The sequence below is a fragment of the Megalops cyprinoides genome, chromosome 5, assembly GCF_013368585.1.
Source record: "Megalops cyprinoides isolate fMegCyp1 chromosome 5, fMegCyp1.pri, whole genome shotgun sequence".
NCBI classification, from domain to species: Eukaryota; Metazoa; Chordata; class Actinopteri; order Elopiformes; family Megalopidae; genus Megalops; species Megalops cyprinoides.
Genome location: NC_050587.1, coordinates 18,772,766 through 18,798,713, shown reverse-complemented (window position 1 = coordinate 18,798,713; position 25,948 = coordinate 18,772,766). Strand labels below are relative to the sequence as shown.

The 25,948-nt window shown below is 40.5% G+C and overlaps 1 protein-coding gene across 2 annotated transcripts in view; it reads left to right on the top strand.

Moving 5' to 3' along the window:
- Positions 1 to 24,437, top strand: part of psd3l (pleckstrin and Sec7 domain containing 3, like) — a 142,017-nt gene extending 117,580 nt beyond the window's left edge. Inside the window, exons 12-17 of one of the 2 annotated variants that reach the window (XM_036529811.1) lie at positions 2,932 to 3,125; positions 6,295 to 6,365; positions 14,830 to 14,987; positions 15,633 to 15,777; positions 16,704 to 16,847; positions 22,294 to 24,437. In XM_036529811.1, coding sequence (XP_036385704.1) covers positions 2,932 to 3,125; positions 6,295 to 6,365; positions 14,830 to 14,987; positions 15,633 to 15,777; positions 16,704 to 16,847; positions 22,294 to 22,494 — 913 coding nt within the window. In that variant the 3' untranslated portion in view covers positions 22,495 to 24,437. The remainder of the gene's footprint in view (positions 1 to 2,931; positions 3,126 to 6,294; positions 6,366 to 14,829; positions 14,988 to 15,632; positions 15,778 to 16,703; positions 16,848 to 22,293) is intronic. The other variant, XM_036529812.1, reaches the window with a different exon arrangement.
- Positions 24,438 to 25,948: the final 1,511 nt, after the last annotated feature.

The following is a 25,948-nucleotide window of genomic DNA, read 5'->3' as shown; positions in this document are numbered from 1 at the left end:
GGCAGACCATCCTCTGCCACCTGCTTTCTGTGTCCTTAGCTGGGAAACTGAAACTGCACATACTAATAACGATTTATTTAATATAGTTTTCAAGCTTTGGTGCATGTAATTTTTCATCATTTTTCTATCATTGTTTTTGCGTTCCAATTTCCCATCACTTAAACATTTTTTCAACAACTGCATGAAATGTCAAAGATTATGGGAATTGTTTCCTTCCAAATCATTTTAAAATCTCTCTCTCTCACACACATACACACACACACACACACACACACACACACGAAAAATCATTTATTTCTGATAACTTCAGCAAATTTGTAGATCTGTCACTGCTTGCCCAAGTTTGACTTGCCATTTAGAAATAGATGTGTTTAGTACTCTCTGTTGAGAGGTGATCTCTAGAAGAGGCAGTTGTTTTTTGTTTCTGTTTGTTTTTTTGCTCACAGATTTAGGCAGCACCCTTAAACATCCTTTACTCGGGCCTGTGGGTAACTAAGCGCAGAGAGGCACAGGCAGAAGCGTTTCCGCCGTAATGGAGTGCCGTAAACATCGCGGCGGCTCCCCCGGCCACGCCTGCCGGCTGCGGCCTCGCGGCGGTACTACATCAAGGTGCCGCACAGGTGCACAACCGGCCCGGCGACGGCGCCGCCATTTATTATCTGCCTCCCTTTGCCATTCGAGCGGGGCAATTCATTCCAGTAACCGCTGAGCAATTTCTGCCGACTGGAAAAAAAAATAAATAAATGAATAAATAAAATGCGAGTGTGCTCCCGGGCAGGCAGAAGCGGATGAGTTCCCAGTGAGAAGTCCCACATGGTCCCGCCGCCATCCGAAGTGCCCGCCATGCACAGACGCGCGTCTCTTTAATGAGGAGTGCGGTCTGTTTGCATAATGAAACCGAACGTTCGCCATGTGGCGGCGAACGACAGCTGTGGGATGCGCATACGCATGCTGTGCTCACTCACAATGAAGGGTGCGCGTTCATTCGCTGTTGACGGATGTCGCCAGCGTGATTGCGGACAGTGATGCTCTGCCTCCCTTTTTGAATGACTGAAACCCCCAAGTGTCCAGAACCTGTCATGTTAGTGGATGTACGCGCTCGTACAGATAGCATGGAGGATGAGGAGGGCTGATCCCGCTTGGATTTAGCTTTCACTTTTTCCTAGCTGTACACCCTTGCATAGCACAGGAGAGACATTAAACTATGTTGTTTGCTTAGCAGAGACTCTTATCCAAAGTAACTTACATAGCTTTCATACTCTTCATTTATTTAGCTGGATATGAACTGCAGTGATTCAGTTTAAGTAACTTGCTCAAGGTTACAACAGTAGGGCCCCATTTGCAAATCAAATTGGCAACATTTAGATTACGAGCCCTGCTCCTTATCGCTACATCATACTCATGTGGAGACTCCATGTTTAAGCACTGTTAACTCAAGATATGACACACATTAAAGGTCATCAAAAGGCTTGCTTGTCTTCGAACGGAACTGACACGCTCTCTTGGCTCTGTGCTCATTCTGTTAATGGGAACGTTCTCTGGCGTCGCTGGACCGCTGGATGCAGTGGTTCATCTCAGTGCAGTGGGGGGAGCGGCATGCCACAGTAATGTAGAGGAGCCTCTGCACTGATTCTAATTTGGCAAGACGGGAGGAGATGGGGGAGGGGGTAATGACGAGAAGTGACCGGGTGACAGTTCAGACTGCAGAAACTTCCGCACGTAGCCCTAGAGCGAGGTCACCGTGGGTAGCTGCAGACATCAAGCAAGCCAGGCCATACTAGCTAGAAACTGGAGGATTCTTGCAGAGAGAAAGGCTTTTCAAATATTAGACATTGCTGTTGGTAAATTTTCAATTCTTCATACTGCAAAGCTTCTGTTTTCTTTCACTTGTAAACATACATGGTTAGCTTTTAGAAGTACGTCATTAAACTTTGCTTTCCCTTTCAGACAACAGTGAAGACTAGAAAAGACTAGCTGTAGTGGGTCTGGGCACGTCTATTGGATTTGTCTACCCATTCAATAAGAGTACTTGAGGAAGGTTGTCTTTGTAGGATTTGAAGTGACTAAGTCTTTGGCAAATGGACAGTGCCTCACTGGAGGTGGATGTTCGAGACTTTGGGGTCGCCATCATCATGGTCAGGCCAGGAGAGTAATACCCATGCACATAGATATTGCTCATTGAAAACAAATATCTTTTGAATGGTTCTGAGAATACTTTTTGAGTACCAAAATGCTTTTCAGACGAATACTTGTCCTTGCCCCCAGACTGAAGAAGTCTGCAATATGCATGTCTCAGTTGTCTGGTGTACCTTGTGGGTAGCTCACCTTCTGCAGGAAGCTGTAGTGTTTACAGGTCTGTGTGCTCATGTAGTGTTTGTTTCACTGCTCAGGGTTGCTTCTGATTTAAGAAAACTGCTGCTAGATCCTTTTCTTTTTTTTTAAGTAAAAGTAGATATCGTACGTTGTGTGCTTTTCTGGTCTGGTAATGTCAAAAGCGTTTGTTTTCCATCTAAAACAAATCCGTTTTGACTTTGTTAAACAACTTTTCACACAACACTGAGTTTTGCTGTCATCATGACAAATTTTTTAGTTTTAAGGCAAAACAAAACACGTTGCTGAAATGATGCTGAGGACTCAGTGCTGTTAGATTGAAAAGATGACATTGTCTTTGTCTTTGCTCTGTAAGCAGTCTTTGTGCTTTTCTGTTTAAATGAATGACTGGCTGCCATTGTGTCCATTTTCTTTACCTTGTGCATAGAAACTTACAAGCTCGGGCACAGACACTCACAGCTGTTTCATTTTTTTACACTCAACACCAGAGTCATTTACCCTCCTCATCTGCAATAAATGCAGCGAGGGGTGACCAGTGTTCCGACCGTTAACTGCGCAGACGGTAAAGTAACCCAGCCGTTTTGTTTGTGTCTGTCACAGAGACGGGGACGAGCTGCAGAAGTCCCTGTCTGAGCTCGCAGATAACAAGACGGAAAATGCGCACCCAAAGAGCATCAGTAGGATTGGCAGCGGCAGTAATCCCTTCCTCGACATCTCCCACGACCCCAATGCCGCCGTCTACAAAACCGGCTTCCTCGCCCGCAAAATCCACGCAGACATGGACGGAAAGAAAAGTAAGTGACCAGGGTCAGTGCTAGAAAACCAATACATTTTACTGTCATTACTTACAAGTATCTGATTAGTGGTTTAATAGATTTCATGCATACGGGATATGTTCATGTCAAAATTACCACTTTGTGAGTGACAATGAATATGACTTGTGGGGAGTGCAGTGACCTATATATTGAAACTAATGTGCAATGTAATGAAACAAAGTGGGTATAATATATTATGTAAGTAAAGAATGACATAACGACACATAACAACATAATGAGATCATTTTACTGTAATAGTTTTCAGCCCTTATCCTTTTGTTGTAGCGCACATTAACATCATTTTGAGAGTGGTTTGTGTGATTTAACACTTCTAAATACACGTGGACACCTTTAACATACCTTGCCAGGCCACCACTGTGGCATTGTGGTCTTTTTCATGTCAAATTTACAACCAGTGAGTCCGTTTCGATGTCCCTTGATGATCTCCAGTCTCTACATGTAAGGCATTTAGTCAGATCTTTTTCCTCTAATGAGTGTTTTCTTTAATACAGCTTTGTGACTTTTTCACTTGTAGTGCCTCAGTTTTTACTTAGTTCATTAAAATTTGTCTCAAATATACCATAGGAACGTAAATAAATCTAGCATATGTAACTGTCATTCATCTAACTAAGTAGACCCATTTGAAAATGAATGTATTTTGATATATTTTCAGCACTGGTACATGTAAATTTCATTGTTCCAAGTCATAACTCTATCATTGAGCATGCAGTGAAAATTGGGAACAAATGCAGGGAGCTGTGACCAAACAGATGACTTTGTAAACTGTGACTATAAAGTTAGGAAAAAAAACATCTGTGGTTATTTTGAAAATGATTCATATCCCTGCTATGTGTATACGTTGACTGCACACAATCTACTGTACAGGAAATTCAGGATTAGCCCTCTGCCTTTTTTCAGGTGTGAGCTTCAGGCAGAGAAGAGCTTATTGCCATCGTTAAAACCAGATATAGGACTTCATCTTTTTTCTTCTTTTTCTTGAAACGCTTATCTACAGTCATGCTTTGGACGGCAGTGTGGAAGCCAATATACCTCTGCTTTCTAGCATCTTCAAAATGGTGGCTCCTAAAAGAAAACACCCCAGCTTGACGATTGCGATAACGTCTATCTGGGGAACGGAAGGATCTAATAGGTCATTAAAATAATTGCTGTGTAATGTGAACTCTAACAGAGCACTTTCAATGCGAGTGCTGCTGGCCAGCGGCAGACGTGAATGAATGGAATTGGCAGCGGGCTCTCGTATTTCACTTCCATTTATCTCCATGGTCTAACGATTTTGAGAAGTTACAAGGGAACCTGCTGACTCGTTAGTACCCACTGCGCTTATGCCTGCTAAAAAAATCTTTAGGCTCAAGACAATGTATGTAGTCCTCATATACTCCTTATGTGGCTTTTTGCTTATGTTGTACACTGCCTGGCTTGTAAGTCGCTTAGGATAAAAGCATCTGAATAGATGAATAAATGTAAATGTAAATGTGATCTCGGATGACCCAGTGCTTTTACAGACTAATGTGTGTCTGTAGTCTGAAGAGTCCTTACCTATAAAAGATATTAATCAAATATTGTAAAAACCTACTGGTTCAGTAGGCTACAGAAATCTAGAGAAATTAATAAGCACTATATTGTAAGTGGCTGTCTCGGCAGCACATTGTAATTTCTGTGCTATGTATTAACACTTTCTCTGCATCATTGCAGTGGTAGACATTTTAAGCCATTTTAAGACCCCGGCGTGTCGGCGAAGTAGTCGTGCGCGATTAAGCACATCCTCAGATCACGCCGTAAATTCCACCATGATGTCAGACCGCGCAGAATGCCAATGCAGGCACCTGCCCTGTGGTTCAGCGCGCACCTAACAGCCTCAGGCCGGCCGTGCTCGGAATTCTTCCCAGGACTGGCGGATCCACGCCCACATGCCCACCACAGTTAAAATCGGCCCTGGACGCGGTTCTCGTCACTGATCCTGTTAAGGACGTGGCGCGTTGTTAGCATGCTGGTCAGTGTCCAGGGTTTGCTGTCGCCAGAATTCATGAGCTAGGCAGGCAGAATAGAGATGGGCTTTTGAGAAAAAGAGAATCTCCCTTTTTTTGGTATGGATTTCAGATTCTTGATCAAACACTCCAGTGTTTGTGATGTGATCTCTAGGCGATTTCTAGTAGAGTCTGAAGTCGTGAGAATAGCATTCTAATGTCTCTCACCCACTGGGGGAGCTTAAAATCCTAACAGAAGGCTCATCTGTCTCACATTGCATTTTTTCATTATACATTTTCACAAGAGGCAACTGCAGTGCTTATGTCACACTGTGCTACACAAACTGGAGTGGTTTTTGATTGGGTTGAGGTGTATAAGTCATAGTCAAGGCTGACTGTTTTTTGGGACACTGAGCTCGGGTGACTTGTACCTGTCCTGAGTGTTGTGAGAATTAGAAGTTAAATTAGTCCCTCTTTTGCACAATCCAAGAACCAAGAAAAGCTAGAGACAAGATACCTCATCTTTGCTTTTAGCATGCTTGACTTGTGTTAACAGCTTTTGTTTCTTACTTCCAAGTGGTCATGTACACTATATGGACAAAAGTATTCGGACGCCTGACCATTACATTGTAATGACATTGTATTCAAATACATATACTTAAATATGGAGTTGGTCCCCCTTTTGCAGCTATAACAGCTTCCACTCTTCTTGGAAGGCTTTCCACAAGATTTTGGAGTGTTTCTGTGGGAATTTGTGTCCATTCATTCTGTAGAGCATTTATGAGGTCAGGCACTGATGTTGGACGAGAAGGCCTGGCTCGCAGTCTCCGTTCCAATTCATCTCAAAGGTGTTCAATGGGGTTGAGGTCAGGGCTCTGTGCGGGCCAGTCAAGTTCTTCCACACCGAACTCATCAAACCATGTCTTTATAGTCCTTGCTTTGTGCACTGGGGCACAGTCATGTTGGAATAGAAATTGGCCTTCCCCGAACTGTTGCCACAAAGTTGGAAGCATAGCATTGTCCAAAATGTCTTGGTATGCTGAAGCATTAAGATGCCCAAATACAGAATACTGAAATACAGGTGTGGCCAAATACTTTTGTCCATATAATGTACATATAGGTGAACTGTGGTCAAACTCAAATGTCATTTTCATCTTTTCCAGCACCAAGAGGGAAGAGAGGGTGGAAGACATTTTATGCTGTTCTCAAAGGAATGATCCTTTACTTACAGAAGGTAAGACCATTCCAGATTGCAAAACATACATTATTTACACACAATAAAAATTCTAAAGTAAATGGCTTGTGGCAAATTTTAGCATTAATAAGTGTTTTATTTTCCATTTTTAACCATGTAATGTTCCGATCTTCAAATTTAATTCAAGCTGCCATTTAGTATTTAATACTTATAGCAAAGCATACTTTGCTTCAACACAGTCATGACAAATGGAGTCTAAGATGTTACAAAGATGCTTTTTATTATTTTTTATTTGGTTCTCTTTCCAAGTTGAATGCAATGGCTAGATTGTCAGTTTTAAAAGTGAAATGTTGACAGTACTCGTATTTAAAAATTTCAAACAAAAAAATTCCTTGAACAAAATATTTATGGTCAGTGGGAGGTGGGCTGGTTTTTAAAATAATTTTTCTGTTATTATTTTGATTTGTTATTCACAAATTGGATGGACAAGAGGCCTTTTAACATTACATGAATTCTAATGTCGGTCTTTATTTACATTTTCAAATTGTGAGTTTAAGTGAGTTTCTGTGCCATTAGAAAAAAAGGCAATTGCTTCCAGCCAGCCCCAGGAATGGAGGATTAGACAGTTGATTGTGTTTAATGAAGGACGTAACAGAGGAGCGTTCAGACAAATTGACACGCTTTATTCATTTGACTTGTCTGTGACACTTAGTTGGTACACATCCAGATTGTCTGGTAATCATCGCAATGTCAGAAGCATTGTATAAATACTGTACAAAAATAAACAGTTTGAGACACTGTGCTTTGCAGACACTACATGTGACTCATGAGTCCTGAAATAAGCACTGAAAATGATCATTCGCACAGAGAGATTTGCAGCATTGCATTCTGGGTTAGATTAAGGTTAGATAGCATGAAGCTGATTAAGAAACCAAGAAAGGATTGCAGATGTCCTCAGTTTTTAGTTTATGAAACGAATAGGTTCTCCGTATCTACAGATTATAATAACATCTTGCATTTGATTTAAACCACCCACCACTGTATATCATGTATGCTTCTAGAAGCCTGTTGAATTGCTGTCATTGTCTGGCTGGCTATATCTCTCAGTGAGTGCTGGTTTCTTGCTAGTGTGATTAATCATAATCATTTGGAGATGCAGAGTCACAAGGGAGTGATGTTTTTGCTTTCCTATTGTATTTATATTCATTTTTAGTAGTTAGCTATCAGTTTGCTCTATTATAAATATATCTTTTCAGTCTCAGCATCATGTTTAGTGTAGGTTGGCTCTCCTTGAAATTACTCAAGAAATTACTCATTTTCCAGAACGTTTCCCTCTCAAAACTCACAATAATACACCATTTAACAGCCATATTGCTGCATATTAAAATGCCTCCCATCTAAAGGGTGGCATCCTGTGAAATTGAAAACAGCCTCTGGATGTACCACTTCTCATGCTCACAGCCAGTCACTGTATTCAACAGCTGTATCTAGTGCTCTCCCTCTCTCTTAATTTCAATTAATGAATGCATTCAGAATCATTTCACTGGCGTGACACACAGGGTTCCATATTACCAAAGCATAAAGAACAATTAACGGAAAAAAATTCAGAAGTCAGGCATGTCTTTAAATTCTGTAAGAACAATTTAACCAGAACTACTAAGGCTTGTACCATATACCACTACAACCACGATCACTATTAATACTGAAAATAGTATTAATTAACCATAATTGTGATAATGATCCCAAACAAAAAGTAATTATAGTGACAATTTTGTTAGCTGTGGCAGGCAGAGATACATTGAGCTGCCAGTGTTACACAGCTCCTTTGTTCTCTCTCAAGGAGAGTTGGGAGTTTTATCCCTTCTGTGTGGTGTAGAAATTAGGGCCAAATTTCACATTTTTGGCATTTCAAAAGAAACCATTTCTTTGTCTCGACCTCTGTGAGTTTGCACAGCCTTTTCTCCTTGGAAGGATTGGACTGCCCGTGTCTGTGGCCAAATTATGCCTCAGATGATTTCTCTCTCTCCCTCTCTCTCTCTCTCTCTCTCTCTCTCTCTCTCTCTCTCTCTCTCTCTCTCTCTCTCACACACATGCACACGTTCTCTGGCCATCGCTCATTTATATACATATGTGTAAACTCCAACACACACAGAGTTCCACAATTTGAATAAGAGGGCGTTAGTACAAGGCCAGTAATTAAATGGAAATATTTCCTTTTTTATAGCTCTTAGAATACTCATATGATTAATCCACTGTGGCGAAAAGCCTCTGTGCCTTTTACTTCAAAAGGGTTCCTATCTTTCTTCAAAAACCGAATGTCAGCAACGATTTATTTCAAAGGCAGTTTCTGTCCGTAATGTATTTCCTGTTCTTTTTTACCCTTGCTGTGAAATGTTTGAATGTGACCTTTCTTTTTAATGGCAATATGTAAGAATTTAAGTCTCATTCGTTGGCCATGTTTGATGCTAAATGAATAAAGAGATGAATGAAAGGAGGTTTTACATGGCTGCCGACAGCTTTACGCTTTTGAAGTAGGCAGTCTGTACAGAAAGATGCACAAGTGTTGCTTGAAACCCGTGTAAAGCGATGAAAGGAAAAGCTGTTTGAAAATAAGATAAGATAAGATGACACTTTATTGATCCCCAGGCGGAGAAATTTGGGAAAATGAGAAAATCGTTAATTTGGGAATGTATATTTGCACTGAATGCCACGTGTAACATAGTGTGAGTGAAGCAAAACAGTGATTCAGAATAAACGCTTACAGAATTGTTTGCACTCGGCAGGCTTTCCATGTAAAGCAAGCATGGCAGCAGCTCTGTGTCACTGGGAAACATGCAGCAGTGTAGCAGGACAACACGCAAGCAGCTCAGCTGATCCAATTTCGCAGTCTTTGTGCCCTTTGCAACGTAATGCTTCGCAGGGAATTGCCAGTCAACAAAGGTGCAATACATTTCATTTGACAGATGCTTAAGATACTGTAGCTCTAGATTAGTTTGGTCCAAGTTTACATTTCAAGGACTAACATGGACTCTTGGCCAAAGGAAGTGTAAGGTTAGATACAGTGGGCTGCCATGTGCTTGCATGTTATTCTACTTCTACTACAGAATGCATGAACCATGGATGCAGTTCGGAAGGTAATCAAATTAGTGAAAATAAAGGTAAACAGCCCACACACGTGAGTATAGCACTAACAGTTGTACCAGGTAAGAGCCTCACACACAACTAAACCCTCTGTAACTGGCAGTGTACCCTAGCGCAGACATTGAAATTAACATCCATTTACCCACATAATATGGCTAAATTTGGCTTGTTGAGGGTTTTCCAGTCTTACTAGCCACATTGGTAGAAGTTTCTGTTAGCAGAAAAGCAGATTTAGTGCTAATATCGGGAATACATGCATGGTACGTAGGATATTTCTTGGCAAGAGCTAATCTAATGAATGCATGACAGAATGTATAGAAATCTCTTTCTCTGTCAAAAGATTTCAGTGCAGGCTTGCCAAGTGTCCTTAAAAGAAGTGTAGTGGGAGGAACCAGTTACTCAAACATGCTTAGTCCCTGTAAATCTGTGTTTGAGTGCTGTTTTGGCTAGTTGCTTTTGAACTGTTTCCATGATAAATCAGGAATTCACCTTTGTGAAAGGTCTACTCCCATTTTCTGTCTGGTTTATGTCTAGTCTCCTTTGAGAATGCTACACTGTCTACTCTGTATGTTTTAATTGAATATTTTAAACATTTCGAGGGTTGTGTATGTGAGAAAATGAATGAATTGAATGAATTCAAAAGAATTCAAAAGAATTGTTTTGATACCCGTACACTAGGTATGTTACCTTGCTTATGATGTGTAGGTGACCAAGACTATACTTCTCATATCCATGACTGGAACATCAGGTAACTTCAATGTGAAGGTTCAGTCTGGAGAGTACTAGCTAGTTTGTACCTTGACTGGCCAACCTCTGGAACTTTGTCATGCAGTGCTTCTAATATTGTTGACTGTATGGTTTTTCGCTTGTGTTGTATTGTACCTCACTTGTAAGTCGCTTTGGATAAAAGTATCTGCCATCTGGTATTAGATTCTTCTGGTGCTGGTTTCATGTCCTCCTTTATAATTGCTCTGATATTGTCACCAGTCTTCCTTTTTGCTCTGTTATATTGTAGAGGCCCAGCTGTTGTTTTATTGTAGTGTAGAGGCCCTGTTTCTCTTTTGCAGGCCTGTTTGCTGTTTTGGTTTCTCAGTGCCTTCTGTTTTCACAATGCCTGCTGTGTCTGGGATAGATGCTTTCTTTGAAGCACCGTCTCATGTGACTTCATACTTGGCTGAACAACCTAACCCACCTTGCCTCACGTAGACCTGTACACCTATGCTGTGAGTCCTGTCTGTACAGCTGGTCTTGCTCCCATATAGGGCCGTAATGTTCCATGCTGAGACCATTCCTCTTTATGATTGCTAGTCCAGAGAGGGAAAAAACTACTTCATATAAGTCATCCTTGATTCCATTTCACCAATCTACTCAACTCCCAAGCCATGAGTTGGTCGTATCTTAGTACGCCTAAGGGGTGAGGTGGTTATTCCTAACTGAGTCTCTTTATCTGGCTTGTCCTCAGTGATATTTTCAGCATGGGTGATCTTGCCAGCATTCTCTACACTCCCTGGCAGAAATTCAGTGGTTCCAAAACAAGGAAAACAAGTGGGCAGTTGTAATGTTACTGTATCACTGGTGGCCTAGGAGCCCGAAGTAGCACAAAGTTTTGTGATTAACTAGCTTAGCGGTTTAGCGGTCACTCTCATCAGATGGACATTGATGTCAAGTGTTATATGAGAGAAATGTGTGGTTAGAAGGGTTAGGGGTTTTCATAATTGTGTCAACAACATATTAAGTGGGATGGTGACAGCAGACTGCCAGTCAATTAGTGATATATATACAACCCAGAAAGTATGCAAATACAAGACTTGTCAAATTGGTGTGCATGGTGACAGTAACGCACTCAGGAGCTTCACCAGAGATGGCAGTAATTGGATTTGGATTAAGAGCTTTATCACATATGTGCCTAAAAGTCACATAAATGGAAGACCAAAAGCCTGTGAACCTTAAACTCCCACCCACCCTCCTCCACTCCCTTATCCGCACCCCCAGATGTGCATAGGCGCTGTGTTATACTGTATTTTATGTTAAATGTATCCCTCTCCTCTCTTTGGCTCTAAGGAAATAGCAAATGGCTCCATGGAAGCATCATGCTAGTCTAAAATCAGATAAATTAAGATGGTTATGCAGGGCAGACACTCAAATTTTTCCTAGGTTGAACTTGCCTAATTTTACAACTACCTTTTTCACTAAAGGTGATTTTATTTCATTTCCTTTTTTCTGTTTAAATTTGTATCAACAGATGAGCAGTCATGAGGCACATCCAAGCGTTAATTAAATATTTCTCAGAAGCTGGCACCATCTTAGGTTGCATTTCTACTTGTGTCTGATTCTGTTGCCAGTGGTTACCGTTGCGTTGCCAGCTAATGATCAAAGTTGCTGGTACATTAACTTGGGCAACAAGGGCTTTAGACTTTGGAGTAGCAATCATGGTGAATCATTCTCAGAGCCTCATCAGCGGGGACAGGGAAGTGGGGGAATTATTTCTAATTCCAATTAAACATGAACCTTGTGGCATGTGTGGAGGCGGCCGGGCCCTCTCAGACTGCGCGTTCACACACGAGTGGCACGGCTAATGTCAAAAGGCATGAAAGGGATTCAAGCTGTGAGGCAGACGAAAACCTCCCTTATCTCCGGTTAATCGCGGCTCCAGACTTTTCTTTTTTGCTTCAGACGTCAGTGTTTATAAGTGTGGGGCACTAGCGTTTTTTTTTTTCTTTTCATTTTGTTTGGCCAACGCCAATCATACAGAAGGAAGTAGAGCCTTCATACTTGATACGGAACACCTTCAGAAGGATTAGGACACTCCCCGATCTATGTATTGGAAGTCCTGTGGAAAGTACTTTTGTTCGTAGGTTATGCTAAAGCTTGCAGGTGTGACACTATCACCGTCCCGTGTGTTTCAGCCAAGTGGTTGTTGACACCATGGTTTTTCCAAATCGTTGCATACATTGAAATGATCGATTTGATTTCTCTGTGGGAGCACAGTTTGGCACTAATCAAGTGAGAACAACATGTAAACGACTGTCTGTGCTCTAGCACTGCTACTGCTTGCTAGTTTTACAACGTCTCAAAAACAAGATTCTGTCCTTCATGATGAAGAGCAGGATCTCCTTAACTCTTCTGCACAGTAGAGGGTTTTTATCGATCAGTAGTTTCACCATGAAGATACTCATAAAATGTACATAACTGTGGATTTCGCTGTCTGGAATTTGTTAGTGGAACCATAAAAAATTAAAATTAGAATCTGTGGCCACACACTGAAGACTTAAGAGTACCAAAGTGGCCTTTTAAAATGGAATTATTCTTCCCTTCCCGGTTACTGGGGAAACATTTCAAGTTCTTCTCGAACACTAGACAAAACAAGGACAAACAAAATGCTTACAATAATGTTGAAATTCCCCCTTAATTACAGCCTTGGTCTTATTGTGAGTGCTGTTTTTTTCCTGTCTGATTCAGATTCTCTGTGGTTTCTCATGTTATTGATCCATACCATCCCTCATGTTTATGATTTGTGGTTTAACGCTCCCCCTCAGTCCCACCGTCTTTCTTGGAATTTAAAAAAGCATGTCTCTTCCGTTTCTTCATCTGAAAAACAAACAGGCTGACTGTAATTCACAACAAGAGAAGCATCTTTGTGGGAAATCCAGCAGCTGAAGTCCCTCTTATGCAGGCAGAACAAGGGAAGAGGATTTATTGGAAAATAGACAGTATTGATATTCCTATCACTGCTCCTGTTTGAACCTACAGTATACCCTTGCCCCTCTTTATGTTGAACTGTAAAGGTCATGAGAAAAATATCAGATCTGTAGTTCATTTAACAGTAGGCATGAAGAGGGAAAACTGGAGACTGTGGAAACAATATTATGGACTTCTTCATAGCCTTTATTAGAAATAAAACGTGATAATTACAGTGCTTGTGTGAAAGTTTATTTTCACAGGTTTACGCATGAAAGTAATTATTTACTTATTTAATACTGGATGAAGCAGTTTGATCATTTGACGCTGAAGGCTTCAGGTGGTTGATGCTGCCCCTGACTGTAAAGCGTGGAGTGGTTAGGAACAGTCATGTAAAAGGTTCGTGAAAGCTTCCAATGAAGATTGTTGTCTCAAATGGAAGGCTTCTTTTATCAGTGAGGGTTCAGTAGCAGTTTCGAAGGAAGCCTCAAACCTTCAAATTAGTAACATATGGCACTACCATGCATCAACCCAGTCGTTGTAATGGATGGAAAACGCTGTTTTGTTCTTTTTTCCCTTGATTGTTTGCTGCAGTAGAGTGTTTATCATGTGCTAAAATGTCCCTTTAATGGACGTAGCTGGGAAAAATGCTAAGGACTAATTCATTTGTCATCCACAGTCAGACACATGGTGCGTTTGAGCATCATAGCGGTACGGCAAGATTTTGAGTTGATCATGTGGTGTTACTCTAGTACTAACAGGTGATGTAACCGTGAATGGTGTTTTCCCTTTGCCTCTCGTCGTGGCTCTATCATCAGCAGTCTGAATTGATACAACTCGGCAGGTACGCGGAGATTATGATCTAGTTATCAACAATGGATTTGAGAAAAGTAAAATATAAATATAAATAAATACGGGGAGCATTCTTCAGCCAGCAGACCGTGATAGCTCTGGTGCATGCAGTGGAAGTAGGCAAGGTAAAGGATATGAAAGACTGAGCCAGAGATAACGTGTTCTGAATGATCCGCATTTCGTACACGGCAGGCATTTTGAAGCCCCGGGATGTTAAATGATAAATGATAACCTTGACATCACACCTGACAGATTTACTCTTATCATCAGCATCCAAGTCAATACTGTTTACCATTCCCTACGCATCCGTCAGTTCAGTAAAGAGCAGTGGTGTGAGGAATTTGCCTTAACTCCATTCTTTTTTCCCCCAGCCTCCCCCATAACTGCATTTTTTTTGGTCCTTGTGGTAATTTTTCCAGGCTACGTTTATTAAACCAAATTAAAAAGCTGCCATGTTTTGTGATAATGCTCTTCTGTTTATTCTTCCATTATTGTGTTGAAGAGGTTAGCTGTGTCAGTAGATTCTATTAATTAAAATATGGTCGTCATTAATGTTTGATTAGAATTATTTTCTACGAGGAAGACTGTGCGGGAAACTTCCATATTCCATCTGGGTATTTATCCAGTAATTAAAAAGGCATCTGAGTTGTAATAGCTTTTGGAAATCATTCAAAATTCCATTTCCTTCCCTCCGCACCAACAAATTATATCTTCTGTAGAGAGGGGAGAGGCTGCAGTAGCTGGTATATGCATGCATAAATAAACACAACGAGGCTTGCACGTGAAGTATATTGATTGTCCGTCCCTCCCTGCCCCCAACAAACACACACAGGATGAGTACAAGCCAGAGAAGGCCCTGTCAGAGGAGGACCTGAAGAACGCGATCAGCGTGCACCACGCGCTGGCCATCAAGGCGGTGGACTACGAGAAGAAACCGAACGTGCTGAAGCTTAAGACGGCCGACTGGAGGGTGTTCCTCTTCCAAGCCCAGTGAGTGGCCCCCGCCTGCGTCTCGGCCGCGGGAGCATGCCGTCTGCCCCGCTGAGAGAGGGCAGAGGGAGGGGGAATTAGAGCCTATTCCCGGAACCGAAACCTAATTTCATGCTCTGGTTCAAGCACAATGAAAACACATTTATCTCGACCATTAGTCTGTCCGCAGTCCATTGTTAGTCCAGAGTGTTTCTTTTTTTTTAACAGCACTCTAGGAAAAACTAATAAAGGTTCTTATCAATGAGAGAGATTGGAGTCCTCCTGAGATCAGTGCACATGTGGGGCTCAGTCTGACCTGTTTACTTTGGAGGGGGGACTGTCGGGGTAATGTCTGCTTTGTTCTGTTTCTAGTTGTGTGTGGTTTGGTTTTTCCCACAAGTTAGCATTTTTGTGTTTGTTTATCCATGTAACAGACAGCGGAAACCTTTTGTGGTTCCATGCAGTGTTAGCTTTTATTATGGCCAAGGCCATGTGTATGTTGGTCAAGGCTATGTGCAACTGAAACAATTTATTGGACTATGGACCAAGAATAAATTGCACCTTAGCTTGTGAAGCTGAATGTAATACACACCAATCATTCTGATTTCCCATGTGTCTTTAGCATGTACATGTTTTCCTCATTTTTATCCATGTGCCATCTCCCAGGAGCCCAGAGGAAATGGAGGCTTGGATCCGAAAGATTAACTCGGTGGCGGCCATGTTCTCCGCCCCTTCATTCCCGGCTGCTATTGGCTCGCAGAAGAAGTTCAGCCGCCCCCTACTGCCTGCGACCACAACACGGATGTCGCAGGTGAGACAGAACCTGTGTCCTGTATCTGAGCGTTGCTAAGCTAAATTATTGACATATTGATACTGTACATATAACTCACTCAATAGTTACTGTTTCTGTTGTAAAAGGAATTATTATGAGTATGAATTATTATGAGTATGACATGTTCAGGTCATGAACAAATTCAAGTCAAATTGTTAAATTGAATCACATGCATTATCATATACACTGTCTGTATATGAAAAAGAACAGCATGGATGGTATAGCATTAAAAACTCAAAATGCTTTTCCAAATGTTTAATTTCCCTAAAGGAGTTCAAGTGGGAAGTTAAATAGTTGGAAATGTTGTGGCCACTGTTATTGTGTGGTGGTGCCCACTTAGAAAATGTACACAAATGTACAATCCAGGGTTTTAGATGAGATTAATCCTCAGATTCAATCCCTGGCAAGAAGTCCCTCCTCTGCTTCAGCTTCAGCTATTCTACTGACATTTAGCTGGCTGTGGGCTGTATACAGTCTAGCCAAGAACTGGAAACACATGGTCTTTTAATGGCTCTCTTTGTGAACACTAAAGCACACATTTTGTTTTTGAGTGATTGCCCCAAACCTGTTTGTAGCTTTTGATTAAACAAATTAGAATTGAAGTCAAGTGGACTGACACCCATAGCCAGGCAATTATTGATTAAAAAACACTGCTGGGGGCAGTCACATCAGAGGTGTAGGAATCTCAAAGGCCGTGAGCACCATCTCCTTGAAGTGTTAGCAGGAAACGTTCATAACTTTTTCATCACCAGGCAGTAAAATGCAGACAGCTGAATCGCTAAATGATGACTGCGAAGCACTGTGATGTGACAATGACAGAGGGAACTTACTGTGATGTCATTAAGGTGTTTGCTTTTAATGAGGAGCAGAAAGTCTCAGAACAGTGTGTCCTGTCTGTGTTGCAGGAGGAGCAGCTGAAGTCTCACGAGGCCAAGCTGAAGCACGTCTCCACGGAGCTGGCTGAGCACAGATCCTACCCTCCGGACAAGAAGGTCAAAGCCAAGGAGATCGATGAGTACAGACTCAAAGAGCACTACCTGGAGTTTGAGGTAAGTTTTACTGCAAATGTGTGCTGGTTGTTGGGGGAAAGGGGGATCAGTGGTACTGTAGTCATAGTTGACCACTCTGGTACACACACACGCACACACACATGCACACACACTCACATCTCTTAGGAGCAAGGCAGCATTTGTATCTGCTTCTCACACTGATCTGTGCTGACATAAGGAGACCTCGACCTCATAGGTTCTGACATCCCTTCACACCGGTCACCAGTAAGGTCTTTGGACAGCATTTGTATAGAAACTGAGCATTTCTCGCTCACTGGCTTAAGGGTGTGTTCTTTCAACCCTGCTTCACATTGTGAGTGCAGGTGACGGAAGAAATCAACTCAACAGATGCATTGCTATGCCCACCACTCAGGAGGCTGTGTAGTGACTGCATGGTGATTTGGAGACTTCTAAGATTTGTGTAAACCTAAAGACAAGCATCTGGTATTAGAACTCATACAGTATTCACAGTCAGAAAGGGTAAGAGAGGGTTGAGTTTATTGACAACCACAAATGCTTTAGGACCGTTATTGACACGTTATTGGGTTGCTTGACAAAAGTATCACACCATAAATGACAAATATACATTTTTTTTTTCTCTCCAAGGTATGTATGAAGACATCTTGCATATAAAAATTGGACACTGTTGTAGGAATTGTATGATAACATAAATGGATTATTTTGTGTTGGCTTTCAGACCTACTGTAGTGATTCTGTACATATTTTGAAAATAAAAATATTGGCTTAAGTTGAGAAAGGAAGAAAGGATGAAAATGGGTGTTTCAACGGGTATTTATTTTTGATTCAATAATGACATTTGCAAATGATGACATTATCCAGAATTCATAGATTTATTCATACAGCGCCAGTGACAGTCACACAAAAAGACATTTGTTCAAACTTACCTTCCCTCAGCACTTGTGGAATATTGGTTGTTAATAAATCTAATTGCATTAATCCAGTGGAACTGGAAAGTGGCATGATGAAACGCTGTCAGGTCAGATGTGTACATCATTTCATATTTGTTCAAAATGTATAAAGGTATATTCAATCCTTCAGATTTCAAACTGAAGCTAATGAATGTCAGCACTTACTTTTAAAATTAACAGATTAAACAAGACCTTTTAAGGAGCATGGCTGTATAAAGGTGATAGTAATGTTAGCCCGCTGTTTATGCAAGCTCCAATAACATTCTTCAGCAGAGGAAACTGATCCACGCAGTAATGCAGTGTGTCTGTCATTCCTTTAAACAGATCCATTTCATTAGCAGATGGTGGGTGGACTATCCACCTGAACGAGGGCATTTGCAATAAAAGTACACGTTTATAATGGCTCTGTGCGTCACACGATGGCACCATGACAAAGAAAAAAGGTGATGAATTATTCCAACTAAAGTTCCACCCCTTGAAAGCTGATTCATGACATTGTGCCCGACCAAGAGTGAAGTTAATATAGTTACAACAGGACACAGTAAAAAGAAATTGGCGCGGTGAAGATACATCATGTCTACAGCTTGAGTTGAAAGCAAAACATTTTAAACATATCTAATTGTTATTAAGAAAAATATGGTTGTATTTTATTTAAATTAGTGGCTATTTTTTGTCATAACATCAGCCATAGACTGAAGGTTGAAATTCTGGGAAAAATTTCCCACTAAATGAAAGATGAGGATCAGCACAGAGCTGTACTCACCAGCGTACTATAGCCTTGTGTAGCTGTCTGATTTCCATTGGTTTGCACTGCAGTGTGTGTTAATAGCTGTTGGCTACATACGGCAGGCCAGCTGATATTTGTGTGCTGCAGCTTTTAAGAGAATTTCATGTGTTTGTTTAGCAGACTCCTTTATTCTGGTTGGCTTTCATGCAGAAGCTTAGTTCCACAGCCACTGTGCAGTCAGGTCAAATAAATCTATCCTGAAACCTTTCCATCACAAGTTCAGTTCTCTAACCACCTCAATCAAAGCGAAGCAAAAGGATTGGAGAGGGCCAGAGCAACACCACCATTGCGGCATTCTCAGCTTTACACAAAGCTTATCAGGCTTTTATATCGTCCGGCAGAGTTTGTGTTTATCAGCTAATATTTCATCACTCTGTGTGCTCTTTCTTCACTGTCAGTTGTGCTCACTCACCAGGGGTATAATAGATGATTTTATTGCTGTTTTTATTTCTGTTTTGTTTCTCTGGTTCGAGGTTATCCGAAAGGCTGGCCTCTATAACTGTTCCTGTTGTAAAGCCCCACCATTATATGGCTGGCAGTTCTCTACACACTCTACACAGTCTCATAAAGTAGAAAAGATGGCCCAAGTTGAGATTACTCGTTTCTGCAACCAGCACATATTTTGTAATTTGTATCTTGAGACACAATAAAGCCCTTGGTTCAAGGGCAGGGAATTAGACGGTCTAATTTGCCTCAGTGCATCAATTACATAATTGAACTGCGTTCTTGTTCAGTGTGCAAACATATTTGGAATACTGATACACGTGTGTATTACGCTGCTGCCTCTTTGCTTTGCTCCGTTGGTGGTCATGTTGTTTTTTATTTCTTTATTTTTCCCCTTTTCACCCAGCTATAGCAGTCTCCAGGTCTGCATTTAGGTTCATCACAACTGTAATGACATCCACTGAACACATGTGTGAGTGCAAAACAAGGCACTTGCAATCCTCCAATACACTCACAGGCCTCCCGTGACTATTTTTCCACACTGCAACACCCCAGTGCACCAGGAGACAAGCACTGCTGGACGATAGGTGCATCCACCTGATGCTGTCCGAGGAACTTGTAGACACCAACACAAGTCGCAGGGTGTTGAAAGCAGAATGAGGGGGGTACCCTGGGTTACCTACCCACCCTGGGTTACCTACCCACCCGGCAGAACGAAGTAAATTCATGCCACCGATGTGAGCTCCCATAGATGACACAACCGGTTTCAAACCCAGGCTGCAGGGCTCCACCTACACTTAAAAAAAAGCGCTTTTACTGTCTGGGCCACTTGGAAGCCATTTGTGTTGGTGGTTTTTAAGTTAAAATAGATGCTTTAATGTCAAATAATCACTACTGAACTATTATGTTGATTGGAACAAACACACCTGTCCCATATTCAAATAATGAAGTTGTCCTCTGAATCAATTAGTGTATTTACTTACATAAAGCTTAAGCAGTAACTGTTTCATTTGAACAAATACAACAAGTAAAGAGATAAAATTTAGGCTTGTTTATGTAGTTAATGAAAGTAACAGTAACAGCTCATGACTATAAACAAACCAATAATTATTGATTCCATGAAGAGTGGACCCCTTGGACTCTAAGACTCTAAGATCAATGCTAGTTATTCCGTGTACTACAGTTGAATGATCAAAGGCTGTCCTGCCCAGAGAGCTTAAATCAATCAACACAAGCAAGATCAAGTTCCATAGTGTTCCTCTGACCAGAATGCATGTCAGATATGCTCCTTTGCTCACACATAGGTATTTGTCCATCGGCCTTGTTCAAGGCCCTCCGTCATTTTTAAAAGAAAAGGCCGTCAGAGTTGAAAGATTTAGGGCCTGTCCACACATGCGATTGGAGGCGGGAAGAACAAAACGTTCTTTGTCCCAGCCTAGCTCTCACAATACTGTCACTGAAATGGAAATGTGGTTGTGTTTTTTTATTTATTTTTTTTCCGCTCAGGAAAAAACACACAGGCCTCTTCAACCACGGTGCACCATGCCATTAGCTTTGAGTGCTGAATTTGAGTGTTCCTTTTTTCTTTTTTTTTTCTTTTCCTTTTTTGCACAGTCATATGAAAAGGGACCTCCTCCATTTGAAAGTAACAGAAAGAGGAGAATCAAGATTGTCAATTACATACAATTAAAAAAAAATTAAGTTAAAATTGCTGCATCACATGCTTTCATGAAGTCATGATTCAGTACCTGGTCAGCTACATATTCTGTTACTACTGATCGTATAAAATATATGAAATACATGCATGAAGCACTTTTATTACAAGGGTGAACATTGCCATTTACAAGAATTGTTCCAATCCATAACTATATTATAGTTACAGTCAACAGCCACTAATGCTACTTTTAATGTTTGTCAAATTTTTTGACCCAAGTCACGCTTCACATATTTTTGGTTTGACTCCAAACTATGCTGAATATATTCACCTGTCTGAAACAGTAGGTTTTTGGGATTTGCTCTGTTTTGTATGGGTGATCTCATCCCAAATTAGCAAAACCCCCGCAGTCTGTGTCAATTAAGCAGACACAGAACAGTCTAACAGAGCCTGTCAGGGGCCAGTTTCACTCTTTTTGGTTATCTCTTGTCATTATGTAGGTTAGTTATGTAGGTTACCAATTTGTGATCCGTTCATTCCAAGTGTTCTGCTTGCAGGGGACTGGGAGATGGCTGTAATGAACTACCTTGGGTTTTTTTGTTATCTTGATCTTCTCATGCTGTTTTTGCTATTGTAGTTACTGTTGTTTTACGATTATGGTGTCTAGTAGCTGTAGATTTGAAGGATCTTAAGAAGGGTTGAAAAAACCCTACCACTCCAGGCCTTATTACTCCATTATCAGAGGAAAGAAACTGCTGAACTGCTGTTCAGGTTTGGGAGCGCTGACATTTTGAATTCTGACAGAGGCTGACAGCGCTTGGGATTGCACATGGTGCTGACCTTTTCTCATTTTCTGTGAAATATACGTTTTGTTCATCACTGTATTAGCTGACACTACAGCTGCTGCCAGAGGCAAGGCTCGAGCAGTTGCTGTAAATATTCCGCTGTATACATCCACGGAAGCCATGCCAAGTCCGCACCACAGTTTCTCTCATTACGTTTGGTTTAACAGTGTGGCACAGCTGTATCTCAAGTCAGCGCTAAATCCATCAGAAGTAAATTAGAGCTGAGTATTAAATAAACGATTTCCAAATGAGGCTTTTAAGACCAGCATGAAGTTTAGACTTAATAGGCAACATTTCTGCCACTGTAAGAACCTTTAAATACAAAGTCATGTTGCAGACATGCACTGTATGAATTGAGTCATCTGTTATGTACTGCAGTATGTTTACAGTCTAAACTTAGGTCATATAGAGAGGCTTTGAGATGTTGTCATTTTAATTTAAACTAGGAATACCATTCCAAGAAGAGAAAATTAATGACCCACTAATACCCACTAATTAGTGACAAACAGCCATTATACAGTCGTTAAAATCAAATTGTTTACTACTCAATCCAAAGGTGGCTCAAAACGGTTTCAGGCATTTCTTTTCTTCATCTCCACCCATTCATGTGTAAAAAGCGGAGGTTTTGCCGCGCGCCTCAAACCACTGCCCTTGTCGTCTAAAAGGCACAGTAAGGGGGACATGAAGCTCACTGAGCTGGAGACCAAGGTCCCTAGCCAAGATAATAAATCGTTGCTCAGTCACTCCTCTGAGTTGTAATATGACGGCCTCTCTCTCCTTCCCTCAGGAAAACCGTTATGAGATGTACGTGAAGCTCCTGAAGGAGGGGGTAAAGGAGCTGCTGTCAGGGAAGGATGGAGACGTGGGGCTGAAGAAATCCCAGTCCAGCCCCTCGCTCAACCAGGAGTCTCAGCCGGCTGCGGCCAAAGTCAAGCGCAACACCTCGGAGAGAAAGGAGCACAGGCCGGACACGCCCAAGGTCACATAGGAAGCCACCGCCAGAGCGAACAAGAGGGTGAACAAGGGCCATTCAGACGCAACGTGTGAATACGTTTCATGTAATTTATTTATCAGCCCACTATCGCGACAGAAACAGTTGTGTAAACTGTAAATGAAGAATAATCGTCCTTCCTAGATCGACTGGTGCTTGTGTAGCGTTTTTTTTTTTGTTTTTGGTTTTTGTTCTTGTTTTTCTTTTTCTTTTTTTTTTTTTTTTGTAAGGAACATCATCTTATGTATTTGTGGTCCTTTTATTTCGATGTTGTTGACGTTGCTGTTGCTGTCGTTATTGTACAAAGCGTAAGATTTTGTTGTGAGGCGTTTGACTCCTTGTCACTTTACTCGATCTCGCTATAACTGTCAGATCCGTTTCACAACAAGACTTTCTTTGCCTTTCAGTTGAGAAGAAAAAAAAGTATTTTCTTCTCTCCAGTTTAGTGGAAGATCCCTGACCAACCTCTGTACATGTAAATATTGAATAGAGATGTAGAGATAGTCTCACTTGGAATTTAACCAGTTATTTTAATATGTAGTTTTTAGTGTACGTCAGTGACATTGAAATCGTCACATACTTTGATGGTAATATTTACGTGGACAGATATGGCTTTCAGTGAGAACAGGCAGGTGCTTTTCAAGCTACAATGTTTTTTCCTGCTTTTCTCCATAGAACTCATCAAAAGTTTTGTTTCTCTTTGAAATGTTTATTTTTTTCTTAATTATAATGATGCATCTCGGTGTAAATAATGGGAAGTGATGCATTGCTTAGTTAAAAGTTTTAACGCTTTCAAAGATGTAGAACCTCCTTGCTTCGCTTAAGAACGGAACAGACATTTAGGACATCCAAATTATAAGCCTGACTTAACCATTTATTCAATTGTACAAGCATGTTACATTAGATGGAATTCGTACTGAAGCTAAGTATAAGTTTCTATATCAGTAAGGGATACTTTGAAAATATGTGTTCAGCATAATCCAGTGTTTGAGTTCAGTTACATCTACAGTACTGTTAACATTGAAAGTTTCAGACTGCAGTACGACTTTGATGTGAAAACCTAAGATACACAGTCTCTGTAGCTGAGCCATTTTATTTTTGTCTTCTTTAAGGCGAAGGATATATTTATGCTTTTTAAGTAGTGTCAATGCCAATGCTCCTTTTTTGTGTCTTTTATAATCTTCACGTATTTGGATTTTGAATTCTAATTTGATAACTGTATTGTTGTAAAGATCGAATTAGTATTTATAGTGCACTTTATAAATGAGTTCTTTTGAATATTTCAGAGAGCTTTATAAGGGGTAGACTTATGAGTTTCTTTACTGACTTCACAGGTTTTTAAGGCTGAACTAAACGTACGTTTGTTTTATTGAAGGTACTGAGCTGAATGTACGTTTCTATCAGCTCAACTCGTAATGTTGTCCTAGTTTGTTTTCAGTGGTTCGATAGTTTTGCTGTTATAGTTCGATCGTTTAATGACAAGGTTTCCTGTGAGGAAACTATTTACAGTGCTGTAACATTTAAAGTTGCAATTATTGCCTTTCCTGATGCTGTTGTTATTGAATCTGTAACGTCACTCACAGACGTTCATTACAAATAGTACTGACATTGGAAAACTATATGCATTTTATTGGACAATAAATTCCCTCTCTGTACTTTCTTAACACCCCTTTTCCTTTCTTGATTTTTCAGTCAAGTCATAACAAATGTATGAGTACAGTGCAAACAGCATACCCTGTACTTTACTCACATTAACACACAGTGATGCCCCATTCTTGGACAAGTTAAAGAAATACTTTTCAACATGCAAATGGTCTGTTTATGATGGTTCTAAAATATACAAGATTTGCACTGAAAGAGAAGATCTTTTTCTTTTTTCTAATGATGATGATGATGATGATGATGAATGTTAAAGTGTGTTGAAATGTCTTTTGACATCAACAAAGGAAACTCCATATCAAAATTAGTCATTTCACATATTGAAAGTAGATTTGGAATATTATTAACCTTTGTAATTGTCATGATGTTAAAGCTATGGAATGAAGAAAAAAACGAGGAATTATTAAGATGATGTTTAACCATTTTAAATGTGTTTTGTTTCTTTTTTGGACAGCATCCAATGTTTCCATTTAGTTTAATATGAATATATCAAGTGTACCAATTAGACTAGTGCAGCACAAAATTGTTTCACTCACAAAAAAGAATTCCATTGTTTACTTGAATCATTTACATTGTTGACACTTTAAGTGTGACAGATTGGTGTGTTATCCACAAACAGACACAAGTCAGTGTCGCAAATCCAACCAGATTTGAACAAATGCATCAAATAGCTTAATCCTTGTAGCTTTATTATTCAGTTTTTTTTATTAGTGCATTTGCTCAGACTGACTCAGTTTTGCTTGCCTCACCCTGACTGTATACATAGTTTATACAGATGTGTTCATGGGATTGTCGCACTGCTTGTATTATTGGTGTGGCTGAAAAACTATGATCATATGTTCTGTCATTTGTCATTTTTTGTCATTTTTCATTTATTTGCATTGATGTACTTTGCAAGAAAAGTACAGTGCTAGTGGTACAATATCCCCTAATGGCCAGAAGCTGATGTCTGATAAATTTGTGTTCTAATACCCGAATGCCCAGGTCTGTGATTATATGTGAAGGTAGTGCAGTATCTCAGTTACAGTGTGGGTGTTTGCATAAAGAGGTCTGCCAAGCCTTTTAGGATTTTATCTCAAATCCCAAACTGATGTGGTTAGCACATTCATCCTGCTTGAACATCCACCTGTGAAATGTTTACCCCAGACATTGTTCTAGAATGAAACTGTTTGTAGTAACATAAATTTCCCTGGAGGCCAATCAAAAATAATCATTCCTGTTCTCTAAGCACACCAACTCCAAATGTGAAATTACCCATTTCATGACATGAGCCAATTTGTGGATCAAAATTTTGTAATGGTGCAATTGTGTTGCATTGGTACATTTGAAGGGCTTGTGATAAAATTCTGTAGTGATCGGATGTTGATAGTTTGATGTTGTTTTGGTGTATTGAATAAGCTCTTCATTTGGAGCCCCCTGGGTTTTGGGTCTGGGGATTTCTATGAATGAATTGTGTGTGAAATTTCCTGCTGCACATCTTCTAATGTAGATACAGCATTGTCAGTGAAATGAAAGGGGTGATTACTCATTTGGGGTACATTATACTAAGTGTATTTATTGACTGGAACATGGCATAACTCGCTGCCCTTGTCCTTGAAATTCTGATTATGATGTAAATTTGTCTGTGGCAAAGGAGAGGACAACCGAATCCTACTTTCAATAACAAATTTAAGACCATTACAAAGGCGTTGTTGCTTTTTCACCAAACTTACTGTTTTCCTTAGTGCTAAAAGATTGCCAGTGAGCCTGTTAAAATGCCTTACCTGTGTTATTTATGCAGGTTACAATATCT